At 38.2% G+C, this 12,830-nt stretch overlaps 1 protein-coding gene across 1 annotated transcript in view; it reads right to left on the bottom strand.

Moving 5' to 3' along the window:
• Window positions 1-883: 883 nt before the first annotated feature.
• LOC116417705 overlaps window positions 884-12,830 on the bottom strand; it is a 33,494-nt gene continuing 21,547 nt past the window's right edge. Inside the window, exon 2 of the mRNA XM_031932246.2 lies at window positions 884-2,612. Coding sequence (XP_031788106.1) covers window positions 1,046-2,608 — 1,563 coding nt within the window. The 5' untranslated portion in view covers window positions 2,609-2,612 and the 3' untranslated portion in view covers window positions 884-1,045. The remainder of the gene's footprint in view (window positions 2,613-12,830) is intronic.

The following is a 12,830-nucleotide window of genomic DNA, read 5'->3' as shown; positions in this document are numbered from 1 at the left end:
AGGTTAGCGAAATTCTTAGCCACTTGATACTTTTGTGGCCTTGAGTCTCGCTGTACCTTTTTACGTGTGGAACTTTCTCGATCCTACTTTTGAAATTATTATTTCAAATGAGAGATCGGGAAAGTTGTCACTTAACACCCCCCCCCCCCCCCTGAGAACGTTTCTCGTCCTCGAGAAACAATTATGGTACTATCGAATTGTGGTACGTGGTCTCGTAAGTGGAAATTGTAGGTGGAAAAGAATTGTTGTCATCGTGATTGAGCAAAGAGAAAAAAAAAGAATTTTGTCAGAGTTATTCGATAAATTAGGAGGGACAAGGTGTTTTAATTTACTGTTGACTCCCTTTTTTGTATTTGTATTGGTCTCCAGGCAATTTATGTTGTTTCTCTTCCCTTAAATTTGACATTTTTGGAACCTTTTGGGTATTTGCTCAACACATGACCTATATGTGTTCTATCATGTGTTGATGCTTTTGACCATGGTTTTTTTTCTTTTTTTTATTACAAGCCTATGATTGCTTGCTTGAATTACACACCTGGTGTGTTTGATTAATGGGATTCTAAGCAGAGAACAGCCTTTGACGAGATTTATGTGAGTCCAAGGAAAAAAACTTTTTTTTATTAGGGTGGGTGGCAGTGGGGTTTATCGAATTACTCTGTTTTGTTTTTTTTTGGGTATTGTTTTAACTACTATTCCACTTACTTTTGTTGTTGTGGTCCGTGGACTTACATTGGGTGTCTTACATGCTAAATTGTTAGTATTTCTCGATTTCCTGCGCTAACTAATTGTCTTATGTTTAGATACTTTATTTTGTTAGTTTATAATGTTATATTTTATGTTATATTTATTTGAATACATGAGGGTTGCAATCAAAAACTTAATGTAGTATAAAAATATAAAAGTATATTATTTATTTCTTTGGGTCCCGCTATTTTTGGTACCATTTTACAAATGTAATATAATGTAAGTTTTCGTAGAAGAAAGGGGAAAGAAAAAAAATTTATTGTGACAGCTGCGCATAACTATAAAGACTCATTTTGTCTTCCTATTCTTCGTTGTTTTGCTCTTCATTACCCTTGAACCATAGTAGTTGTTCTGCTCCTCTTACTGGATTAGGATTTTGGTTCATTGTCGTTTCTAGTGGGTCTGTATCGCCATGTTGCTGCAGTTCTTCCAGGTCCATTTCTTCTATTATAATTAGATCAGGCGATGCGGATTCCTCTCTGTCTGTTGCGTGTTGCTGGTCGTTTTGCGTGGACCTCTCTTCTTCTATGGGTTTTTGTAGAATCCCTTTGCATTCTATTGCATGGGTGTCTATGTGTTTGTACTCAAAGTATTGTCCGCAATTTTTGTGTAGTTCCAACTTTTCTCCGTTCTGTATTTTGCACACAAACTCATGGTCCAATTTGTTTCTGTGGTCAGCGAGTTTTCCGCAGATATGGTGCCTTTTCCTGTATTGTGTATCTTGATTCTTAACATGTTTCGGCGTCGCCCATCTCTGTTTGAATCTTTCGGTGCAGTGGTCGATTGCCTTCTTCGCGTGTTCTTTTTCAAAGTATTGCACGAAAGCGAGGTACTTGCGGAATGGTGTGCCTGGTTCTTGATTTTTGTGCAACACAAAAGTTATATGGTCCAATGGTCCAAATATGCCAAAAATTCTCGCGAACTCTTTGAATTTCATGCCCAACGGTACCTGGGCACAGAGTCGCAGTCCCGCTGTATCATCCAATGGTCCGGTTACTACTGGTGGCATCGGTACAGGTTTCTCGCTTGGTTTGGTTTGCGGTTTTGCCGATAATGGTGGTGTTGTCGGCGTTGCAAATAATGGTGTTCGTAAAGCGGCTGGTAAAAATGGTAAGACCGATTGTGGTACCATTCCTGTAGCTGGTACCATGGGTGTAAGAATGGCCAATAGTGGTTGGTCCTTTGTAGTTGTATCAGGCGTCATGTTGTTTGATTTCTTTATTTGCCTTATCACATAGTCCATTGCCTTTTGGTTATGTAGTGTTATATGGTACGTGACTACCAGCTTGGTGCGTCCTTGTTGGTCCGTGTATATTTTTTCAATATCACATGGTCCAAACTGTTTTAGATCTGCTGCTATGTGTGTTGGGTTTCCCCTTATGCTTATTGCTATGGACTTTTCGTTTATTTTATTTGCGCTCGTCACTTCTCTTGGTTCTTCCAGGATTGCTGATAATATTTGTTTTTGCTCGGTGAATCCAGTGTTCTGGTGGTCCTGATAATAGTCTAGGGCTGTTGCACCTAGACCCTGTTTGTGTTCGTTGGGTATGGCTTTTACTGGTTCTATTCTACCCTGTAGATTTTTACCTAGTCCTTTTCCTTCTATGTATCCCATTTTTTTCATTGTGTTGTGCGATTTTGGCCTTGTGTACGCTTTGAGCGCGTTTTGCTTGTCGTCTTCATTTGCATATTGCACGTCTGCCATATATAGATATGGAGTTGCTGTCGATTTGATAGAAATGACACATGGTCCATGTGTCATGAAGTTCTTCATGGCGCTATCCTCTCTGCCTTTGAATTTTATGTGGACCTTGGTGCCTCCCATGTCCGTAATGTCTAAGACGTCCACTTGGTTTTGATCCATTTTCCTGTAACAAAGAGAAAATGAAAGATAAAAGGTATGATTGTATGGTATGGTGTAGCATATTTGGTCATGCAGTTTATTTATCTTTAGGGGTTCCTAGTTTTTCGTCAATTTATTATTATGGGGTTTGATGATGTTGGTTTCTTTTTATTTTTATTTGGTCTTAGTTGGTTATTTATGGAAATTTGGTTATGTGGGTTGGGTAGTGTGGGTTAAGCTTTGTTGTGTGAGTGTATTAATTTGTATTTATGAAAGATATCAGTCCTGCGAAAACACTGGTCATCATTTATCTTTTATTCGTGTGTGTGTGTGTGTGGATTTTAGGTTGAGTTATGAGAAAGAAAATAAATTCAAGAGACGTAGCAGAACAGGTCCACTAACAGCAAGAGAAAATGGGCCTTATTCACCTATTTCCTTGATTGCTCTATTTAGCTAGCGGGAAGTTTAGTTTGTGGATTTGACTTACAGGCTACGTCCATGGCTTATCAAGAGACAACAATATTTCGTGTCTGAATGTGTGAGTTGAATAAAGGAAAAGAAAAATTCTACGTTCATGTATGTGGTGACAGAACATTTTATGTTTCAGTGGGTTATGTGAGTTAGGTTTCAACTTGATTTAAAAGATATTATTGCATGTGGTTCAACGCTATGCAGGAGTGGACTACGTCCAAGTATGTGGAGATAAAACATTGTGTGTTTACGTGAGTCGTGTGAGTTAGGTTTCAACTTTTTAAACCTTTGTTGATAGAATTAACGGGGATATTTCAGTTAATGTGGTCATTTGTGACTCACACATTGTCATCATTAATGTTCCCCTTTCTATTTCTGTGTTTGTTTAATGCTCGTGTTGTGTTTGTGTGTTTTTGTATGTGCGGTTAGTTTGTTAATTAGGTTCATGATAGGAGGAGAAATATTTTTTGTTGCAATGGGGTTTTTACTTAATTTTATTCTTTAGAGTTTTCATCTACATCCATCTTTTCTAAAACATTTTTAAGGGTATTTTTATTTTCAACGCGAGTTACAAAATACGAGTTAGTTGAGTCCAGTTCAAAAATTAAACGTTTTTCTTGATTTATGATGGTGTCTCGTTCTGGTTCGACTTCTATGGTGTCACTTGGTGTTGACAGCTCTGGTAACTTTGATAGTTTTGGTAGTTTTGGTTCTACGATGTTGCTTATCGTTGGTACTTTTTGTTGAATTATTTCCGGTTTAACCTCCTTTCTGATCTTAGTTAGCATGGGAACATGCTGAGGAGTTACTGTTCCGGTGGAAGAAGTTGCCTTGAGGTTCTCGCAACTGGTCCATTTAGATTGTTGCTTGCAAATTTGGTCATCCAATTCATACAGACTTATGTCGATATCTTTCTTGGAATACGGGTGGAATTTTGCATTTGTTCCATTTTCGCTCTGTTTTCTCTTTCTAGGTTCAGCAAAGGTTGCCTTGTATATTGGGTCACTATTTTTCCTTGCTGTTTCTGCGTCAGATTCTTCAAAATATTGAACGTATCCGTATGATAAACGTCCCTTTTTGTCTCGTATGGTAAAATGCAAAATAGCCTTTTTTTAGTCATTTTCCTTGTTTGCTGCGTGTTGGTTACTACTCGTACTTCGCTTTGGACTGAAGGGTTTCTTTTTGCTGGTATAGGGATGTTCTCATTGGGTAGAGTCCTTCTTATCGGTACTGGTACTGCTCTAGCTGGTCTTCTGAACTTATTTTCTCTTATGAGTATGGTTTTCAAGTCTCTGGCTCGCATGGTCTCCATTATTGTATCATAAGTTACATTCATTTTTTTGCTTCCGGGGTCTGTTCGGTGTTTTTCGGTAAAAATGCACCGTGGTTTCCCAACTTGTTCAAATTCTCGCACAACAGTCCAAACTGGTACTTGCATGTCGCAGAAAATTGATATGCTTGTGGTTGACGTCGTCATCTTCCCACTTTCTGTAAATATAGATTTGTTTGTGTTTGGGTGTTAGGGAATGTGGTATTAATGCTTGGTTTATGTACAGGGTTATGTTAATAATCGCATTCTGCTTCATTTTTAAATTGGGTTTCTATTAGGGATGATTTAGATTTACTTAATTTATTACATCTTGTTTTAGAAGTGCTAGGGGTCTCTGTTAGGTTTGTTTCAATTATGGGGTTATCGCGATTTCGTTCGTTAGTTTGGGGTACTTTATATGTTTGCTTATTTAACTTTGGGCAGGGTATGATCATTCCGCATTTCATTCCCATTATTAATGCTATTATGCCTGCTATCATAACCAGTTGGAAGGTTAGACCACTATATAGAAGTGTATTTGTTTTATATTCTCGCCTTTTATGTTCTTTTAATTCACTTAATTTTTCTATCATTTGTTTTAGGGGTTTGGCTTGGCTAAAGTCAGATTTAGGTTCAATTATGTTAATGTTTTGGTGTGCATTGTGATCAAGATTCTGGTTTTTTTCATTTAGAATGGGGTACATGTCATGTATTTTTAAATTAATTTCGGGTTTATACAAATATGTGGTTTGACTGGATTTGGTTTCTTGTCCAAATATCATGCTGTCTGTGGTCCTTCCAACGCACGTTGGTGAGAGTCGTATTATACCGGCTTTCTCCAGTTTTATTGTTGTGTCTCTTTGTTTCGTGCATGAAATTCGCATTTGTTCTGGTTTGATAATTGAGTATAGCCAGGATTGGTCATTTTCTAAATATTTCCATTGGGTTTTTGCATTGGTTCCATATCTTATGTCACAAGTTTTTAGTGCTGCCGTGTTGGGGTTCAATAGCATTGTTACTTCGCAGTCTTTCGACGTCGGTGTACTCTCAAGTGGACCAAGTGTTGGGCATATGAGGGCATAATGCGTTTTGGTACATGTGATTGTGGGTTCCGCATTGAATTTAACGTATTTTTCTTGATTAGAATTTACTGCCGAATATTTGTACGATGGTTTCACGTATACTATCTCCGTTGCTTGATTTTGCACGTTTTGTGGCACTGCCACCGAATGTAGTAGGTAGATTTGATATGGTTCTTTGTCCACTAGGGATACGTGTATCACGGCAATGGTCCTTCCGTCTTGATGGATTGCGTCTACCTCTGATATTTTGGTTATTTCTTCTATTCTCAAGTGTTCTGTGGGTATGGCAAAGTCCAGATTTTCGCTGGTTCTTTTTACGTCCGTCATAATTTGATGTAGCATGCTTGTTGTTATAAGTTCCGGATGGATCTTTCGTTCTTTCAGGTATCTGAGTACTTTTAAGACCTTCTCGTTGCTTTTTATTAAGTGTTCCAGTGTTGATTCTAGGCATCTCACATATACGGTTATTTCTATTAGATGTTTTAGTCCATCTTCTTCTTTTATCATTTTGTTTACTGTTTTGGTTAAGCTTGCTTCGAATCCTTGGAGCACTTTCTGGTGGTTTTTGGTTATATTATATAGTTCTTCAAATTGCGCTGAGACTATGTGCGCATTTTGGTCCTTTATGTGCACGATTTTCGTTTGGTCCTGAAATAACGTGCCTATGTTCTTGTTGATGTTGTCCACGTCATCAGAGGTGACTAGACCGAATAAACTTTTGCTTATTGAGCCTATTATTCCTAGGGGTGCTATTCTGTTCACTCGAATACTTCTGGGGTTTCTCACTGTTGGATACGATTGGTGTGTCATTGTTTTAATGGTTTCGTTTATTTGTTTTTGCACTTCTTTCAAGGTTTGGTCCTTCAACTTTATGAGATCTAGTTCTAATGCATGTTTGCATTTGGTCTTTTCGATTCGCGTCAAACAGCTATTGTAGACGGCCTTATATGACTCCAATGGTGCATGTGTCTGCATGAATTCATCTACGTCGATGTAGATTTGAATTTTCCAGTCAGCTCTTTTTGTCCTCATGACGTCCACTCTCTCGAAGTAGATGCCAGGATTCGGGTCCAATGGGTCTATTTGATATGTGGGTTGACTTTGGGTCATTATTATTATATTAAAAATTATGATCAAAATTTTATTTAATTTATTCATCCTGCAAATTTAGATATGAGTTAGTGATAGTTCATAAAATTTAATTTTATAAATATATTATTTATAATTTATTTACATTTATATGCGGTTAATTAATCAGAATTGGTATCAGAGTTATCCTCTACGTGCTTTAATTTATCAATGTGTTTTCTAATTCTTTTGCCATTAGAATATTCTAAAATAACATTTTTTTACCAATGAATTCAATGATTTTTAAGGGTTTGTTTCTATATGCGTCAAACTTACTGACTCGGGGTTCGTTAATTAGCCTAGCATATCCACCCACTTGTCAAACCTTCTTGTCATACCTCGTTTTTGTTTTGACTTTGTTAGCTATTTGGGTTTCGCCTGCTAAAAATTCTCTCCTTCAATCTTAGTACTAGATCTCGCATGTAAACATTATAGGTTCTTAATTTTTCATCGGATGGTATCCTTAAGGGAAAACGCGCTACCCTCCCATAAACCAGTTCGAAAGGGGTAAAATTGGTTGCCGCGTGTATGCTAGTATTATACGTGAAGGTGGCAAATGGTGTCAGATGGTCCCAATCATCACATTTCTCAGAATATATTCTGATGAATTCTATGAGCGGAGCGTGACTTCTTTCTAGTGATCCATTTGTCTGAGGTCTATATCCTGAAGTTGTTAAATGGTTTATTTTAAATAACTTTAGTAGAGATTCAACTATGTTCGACAAGAAACTGGTTCCTCTGTCTGAAAGTATTGCTCTCGGCGCTCCAAACTGGCAAATGAGGTATTTCGCCAATGCATCAGCAATTGTGGTTGCATGTAGGTTTTTGATGGGTATTGCTATGAGGTACTTTGTTAGATTACACTGCATGGTTAGCAAATAGCAATTTCCTCTCGGTGTCATTCTAAGTGTCCCTACGGTATCTATTGACACTTTGTCGAAAGCCTCTATTGGTGTGTCCGTGATGATCATTGGTTCTCTTGTCTTGAATCGTTCTATTTTCTGTTCCTGGCAATTCGCACATCGCCTAATGTAGTCTTGAACGTCGTTCCTTATTCCAGGCCAATAGTATCGCTCTCTTATCTTTTGATAAGTCTGGTTTATTCCTTTATGTCCTCCTGTTAAACTATCATGAAGGTGACTGATTATCTCTTTCCTGTGTTTTTCAGGTGGTACTTCTGCCTTGCCATAACACACGTTTACTCTTATCCCACTTCTATGAAAGTGTTCACGGAGCATTTCTATGATGGTTGGAGATCCTAGTTGGTCCAAGACATCTCCTTTTCTGGCCACTCGAAAGCTTTTGATACTTTTCTCTACGAGTATTTGTTTTAGGTTCATGAGTGCTTCACGTAGATTCGGTATTTTGATGGCGTTGAAGTATTCGTCTTTCACTATCACCGTAAATATGTGATGTTTCTTAAAAGGAGTAATTATCACTTGTCCTGACTTTGGTTTCTTGTTTTTTATTTTTGCTAAATCAATGGCTCCTATTTCTTCTAGCAGTCTGGTGACGGACCACGTGTTGTCACAATCTGCTGATAAAAAATGTACAAGGTTGTCCCTCTTGTGTGTGAGACATTCTCTCACAGTGATTATGTTGTGAGGAGCTCGTATCATTCTTGCCGTCATGTGGGTTAAAGCACTGTCAGATTCTTCATCGACTTGGTGGGAATCACAATTTTTATTTAGCGGTTCCAAGACTGGTGGTGTAGGTATAAGAAATGGCATGGTTGGTTCCGGTGGTTTCGAAAATCTTATGTCTATTATTGACCCTTCTTCGGCCTCTATCTCGCTCAGTACTCCTGGTTTCCTTTTGCTTTTGAGTTTGTTTCGGGGTGTACTGTTGGCTGTAGGGCTGACACTTTTTATCGTAGGTGTCACAGATAAGGTTCTTCTTACTGGTGGAGGTATAATATCTGTTACACTGTCGATGTCTGATTCATCTCCTCTATTTTCTTGACCTGATGCTTCTTGTAGTTTCTCTCGTGCTCGTTTTATTAGTTTCTGGACTCCTTTTCTCCATACATCGTCTACGTCACTTTCGTTTTCGAACCTTGGGTCCGACATGTAGATGGTTTTACGCACGTCTTCTGACACATTGTCATCATCTGAGAAATGCGAAGGTAGTTCCAGTTGTATCTCTATTTCAGTCCCTGATTCGCTGATATCCGCTCCTTTATCCATTTCATATCTTCTCATACTCTCTTCAAATTTTCTACTAGCCTCTTCCACTTCCTGTTTTGTCAGAGTTGTTTTTACGGACAGGTTTTCTATTGAGTCTTCATCAGTATTTTCTTCACTATGAGATCCTTCTACTGCACTTAACTCGATGGCAATATTACTTATAGTTTTGTCTTGATTGTCCTCTGAAGAGAATACCTCATTTTCTGGTATTTCCTGCTTTTCCTCCTCTGTTGTTTCTGAGTCTTCCACTCGTAACCCACTGTATCTAGGGTCTGGCAATGATGGTTTATCTAAGTCGCTGTCTTCGTTGGCTGTGGACGATAGCCATGATCTTGTAGACGGGTTTACTGTCATAGAAATGTCTGAATCTATGTTGGACGAACTTTCTGGCAACTCTCTGGCTTTGACAGAGGTCATTTCTGTTGTCGATTCTTCAACCGGTTTTGAATGTTTTGGTTGCTTTTCCTTGTTTAATGTACTGCCCTACTGGACTTGGTATCTGTGTGCGTTTTGCTCTCGTTCTCTGTGCTATCACGCTATGATCTAGTTTAGGTGGTTTTTTATTTGTTTTAGCCCCTATGGGTCTGCCTCTGGGTCGGGGTGCAGTGGTCTTTTCGGATGCTGATTGAGCTCTACTGCGAAAGCCGTTGTCCTGCATGGGCCCCTTGTCTTTAGTTTTATTTTGATCTTCCTTTGTTTTCTCATCAATTACCATTACTTTGATTCTTGGCAAATTTTCGTTAATTTCCTTTTCAGTCATTTCTGGAGGATTTCTTGACAAAGCATCAGCATTCTTATTTAATTTTCCAGGTTTGTATTTAAATGTGTATTCATGACCTGTGAACCTGAACATCCACCTCATGAGTCTTTGTCCAGGGTCTTTTCTGCTATGCATCCAATTTAAAGTTTCATGGTCGGACACCAGTGTAAATTTACGGCACAATAAATATGGTCTAAACTGATGTAGAGCATATAGTACCGCTAAGCATTCCTTTTCAGTGGTGGAATAATTTCTTTCAGCTTTGTTTAGTGCCCTCGATAAATATTGGACTGGGTGATCAAATCCGTCCTTTTCTTGGCTCAAGACTGCTCCGATTGCGTAGTCTGATGCATCAGTGGTCAGAGTGAATTCTTGATTGAAGTCGGGAAATTGTAATATGGGTTCTTCCATGAGGCACTGCTTTAATTTTTCAAAACTTTCCTCGCACTTTTCGGTCCACTCAAATTTCATTCTTTTTCAATAAGTCATTTAATGGTTTTGCAATTTTAGCAAAATCTTTCATGTACTTTCGATAATAGCCAAACATTCCAAGTACTTCTCTTATATTCTTTGCATTTTTGGGTGTGGCTAATTTAGCTATGGCTGCAACTTTCTCTGGATTTGGTTCCACGCCTCTTGCACTGATTATGTGTCCTAGAAAACCCACTTCTTTTCTGAAAAATTCAATTTTGTCTGGTTGTGGAACTAATTTCGCCTCCCTCAGTCTTTGCATCAAATTTCTAATTCTGCTTTCATGCTCTTGTAAATCTTTGCTGTAAACAATGATGTCATCTAAATACACAAGCATTTCAACGTTTTGAAGTCCTCTAAGTACTTTTTCCATTAGTCTTTGGAAAGTCGCTGTGGCATTTTTCAATCCTTCTGGCATTCTGGTGTACTCATAATGTCCGTTGATTGTGGTGAAGGCAGTTTTATAGCAGTCTTCGGGTGCCATTGGTATTTGTTGAAAACCACTTGCCAGGTCGAAGATAGAAAAGTACGTTGCACCTCCTAATTGGTCCAAGATATCTGCAATATTTGGTAATGGATATGCATCTTTGATTGTTTTCTTATTTAATTCTCTAAAATCAATAACCATTCTCCATCGTGGATTGCCATGACTGTCAGGCTTCTAGGGTACTATCCAAATAGGTGAGTTGCACGGAGAATTAGACTCTCTTATGATTCTGTCTCTCAATTTCTTTTCTACGCTGTCTCTTACAACTTGCTTATGTTGCGGAGGATGTCTATATTGCTTGGTATTGATGGGTACATCGTTTTCTAGATGTATATGAAGTTCAATCATATCTGTGCATGGAAGTTTGTCTCCTGCGAGCAGAAATCGGTCCTAGTAGTCTTCGATGACTCGATCGACTATGTCTAATTCTTCTCGATTTAAGTGATCTCTTCTGATTGCTTCTTTTACTCTTTCTAGTCTCTTTATTTGGTCCACAATCATGTCGCCATTAAACTCGCTGTCAGTTTCTTGTAGAAAATCTGGTCCTGTGTCAAATGGTATAGTTCTTTTGGATCCACTTCTATGATTACGTCTTCTTCGCTTGTATTGATCGCCATCATTTTGCAAGTATTATTTACATTAGTTACTACACCTTCTCCTAGAAATAGATGTTTGTTTCCCACATCTATTCTTGGTATATATCCTTCTTTTAGTACGGTTTTTATCAGATTGATTTGGATCACTTGTCGGGTTCTGGCTTTGATTATGTCCTTTACGGTACCTCCAATTTGATTGGCTACATTCTCATCATCTTTTTTAATAGGCTCACTTTTCTCACTTAGAGCAGATTCTACTTTTAGCACTTCATTTGTTTGTTTGCACTTATATCCTCTCTTAATATTTCTCGGATTGTGTTCCTCTTCATGTCCAATTAACGGTATGGGGTGCATTACATCTCCGCTTATCATTAGTGCATTTTTGTAATACGATATTACAGCTTCTTCTTTCTTTAGGTAATTGCGTCCTAACATCCCATCAAATGGAATAGGAAAATCGTCCGATATTATTTGAAATTTCACTGGGGTGCCTTTGATGTCTAAATATATTGATGCGTACGTCTTCACAGTTTGGTTTGTGATTCCGCCTAGCTCTCTAGCGTCAGCAGTACAGATGGGCATATCATCATCAAATACACTTGCTTTAATTAAGTTTACTGTGGCTCCGTTGTCAATCATGAATTCCACCCATGGTTTAGTGGTTCCAACTGGTATTCTTATCCTTACTGCTGTGGCCTTGTCGTCCTCCCAATCAATATTTTGAGATCCTTTACATTTGTGGACCACATTCTTCATAGTTCTCTGGTCTTGTCAAAATTGCCATCACTGGTACCTTCGGCTGATTGTTGCTCGGACCTGCTGGGTTCGTGTTTTTGTTCTCGTTGTACGCCTGTAATTGTTGCTGATAATGCTGCTGGTCCGTATTTCTGGGCATCTGTTGATTTTGGACTTGATTGGTGCTTTGGTTTTGCATTGAGTGCATTTGGTTCTGTCTCGGGTAACCTTGGCTTTGGCTCGCCATCCTGGGGTCGCGGCGAGCCTCTTGGTAGTTTAAATTACCTCTCTGGGCTTGATCATTATGTTGTTGATGATTATTGCGCCAATTAGTGTCATTTCTTCTATCCAGATATTGCGGTGCATCGTAGTATCTCCCAGTTTCGTGATCGAATATTTGCTGATCCCCCCTGTTTCCGTTGCTGTTCCAAGCCTGCCAATTATTGCGTTGTTGCTGCCCATTACTGTAGTTATCTCAATTAGCCCTTTCGACCTACGTTAATTAATTTATAAGCCCGTTTTTCGTTTTCCCAGGAAAAATCGGAATATAATTTTCAATTTTCCTCTACTTAAAATAGCCATATCTCTTTGAAAAATGATTATTTTTTACTCTACCAAGCGTGAAAAAATTGCCCTTGCGCTAATTTAATTTGTCCGCGTGCTAATTCTTAAAAATATTCAATAATTATTATTGTAAACCATAAAAAACCGTCGTGGCATTTACAAGCCAATTATTTGCGCATTGCGCATGCGCGACAGAATAAAGGTGATACTCACATCATCAACTGCAGATCAGCTGATGCTACACGCACGGAAGGACTTTAGAAGTTATTTTTCTTAACGTAAGTGTTTCTATAATTATTAGATAAAGTGTTTTTTTATCATCATTAGGTTATTGTGTGGTTTTACAGTGTTAAGTTGAACATATGAGTCGACAAAAAAGCTATGTTTTAATTGAATGACAATTGAAACATAGCTTTTTTATGTCAAATATAACCATACTTTTACACCTGTATCA

Source organism: Nasonia vitripennis (genome assembly GCF_009193385.2).
Source record: "Nasonia vitripennis strain AsymCx chromosome 1 unlocalized genomic scaffold, Nvit_psr_1.1 chr1_random0006, whole genome shotgun sequence".
NCBI lineage: Eukaryota > Metazoa > Arthropoda > Insecta > Hymenoptera > Pteromalidae > Nasonia > Nasonia vitripennis.
The sequence above is the reverse complement of the archived record's forward strand: the minus strand, read 5'-3'. Positions and strand labels throughout refer to the sequence as shown.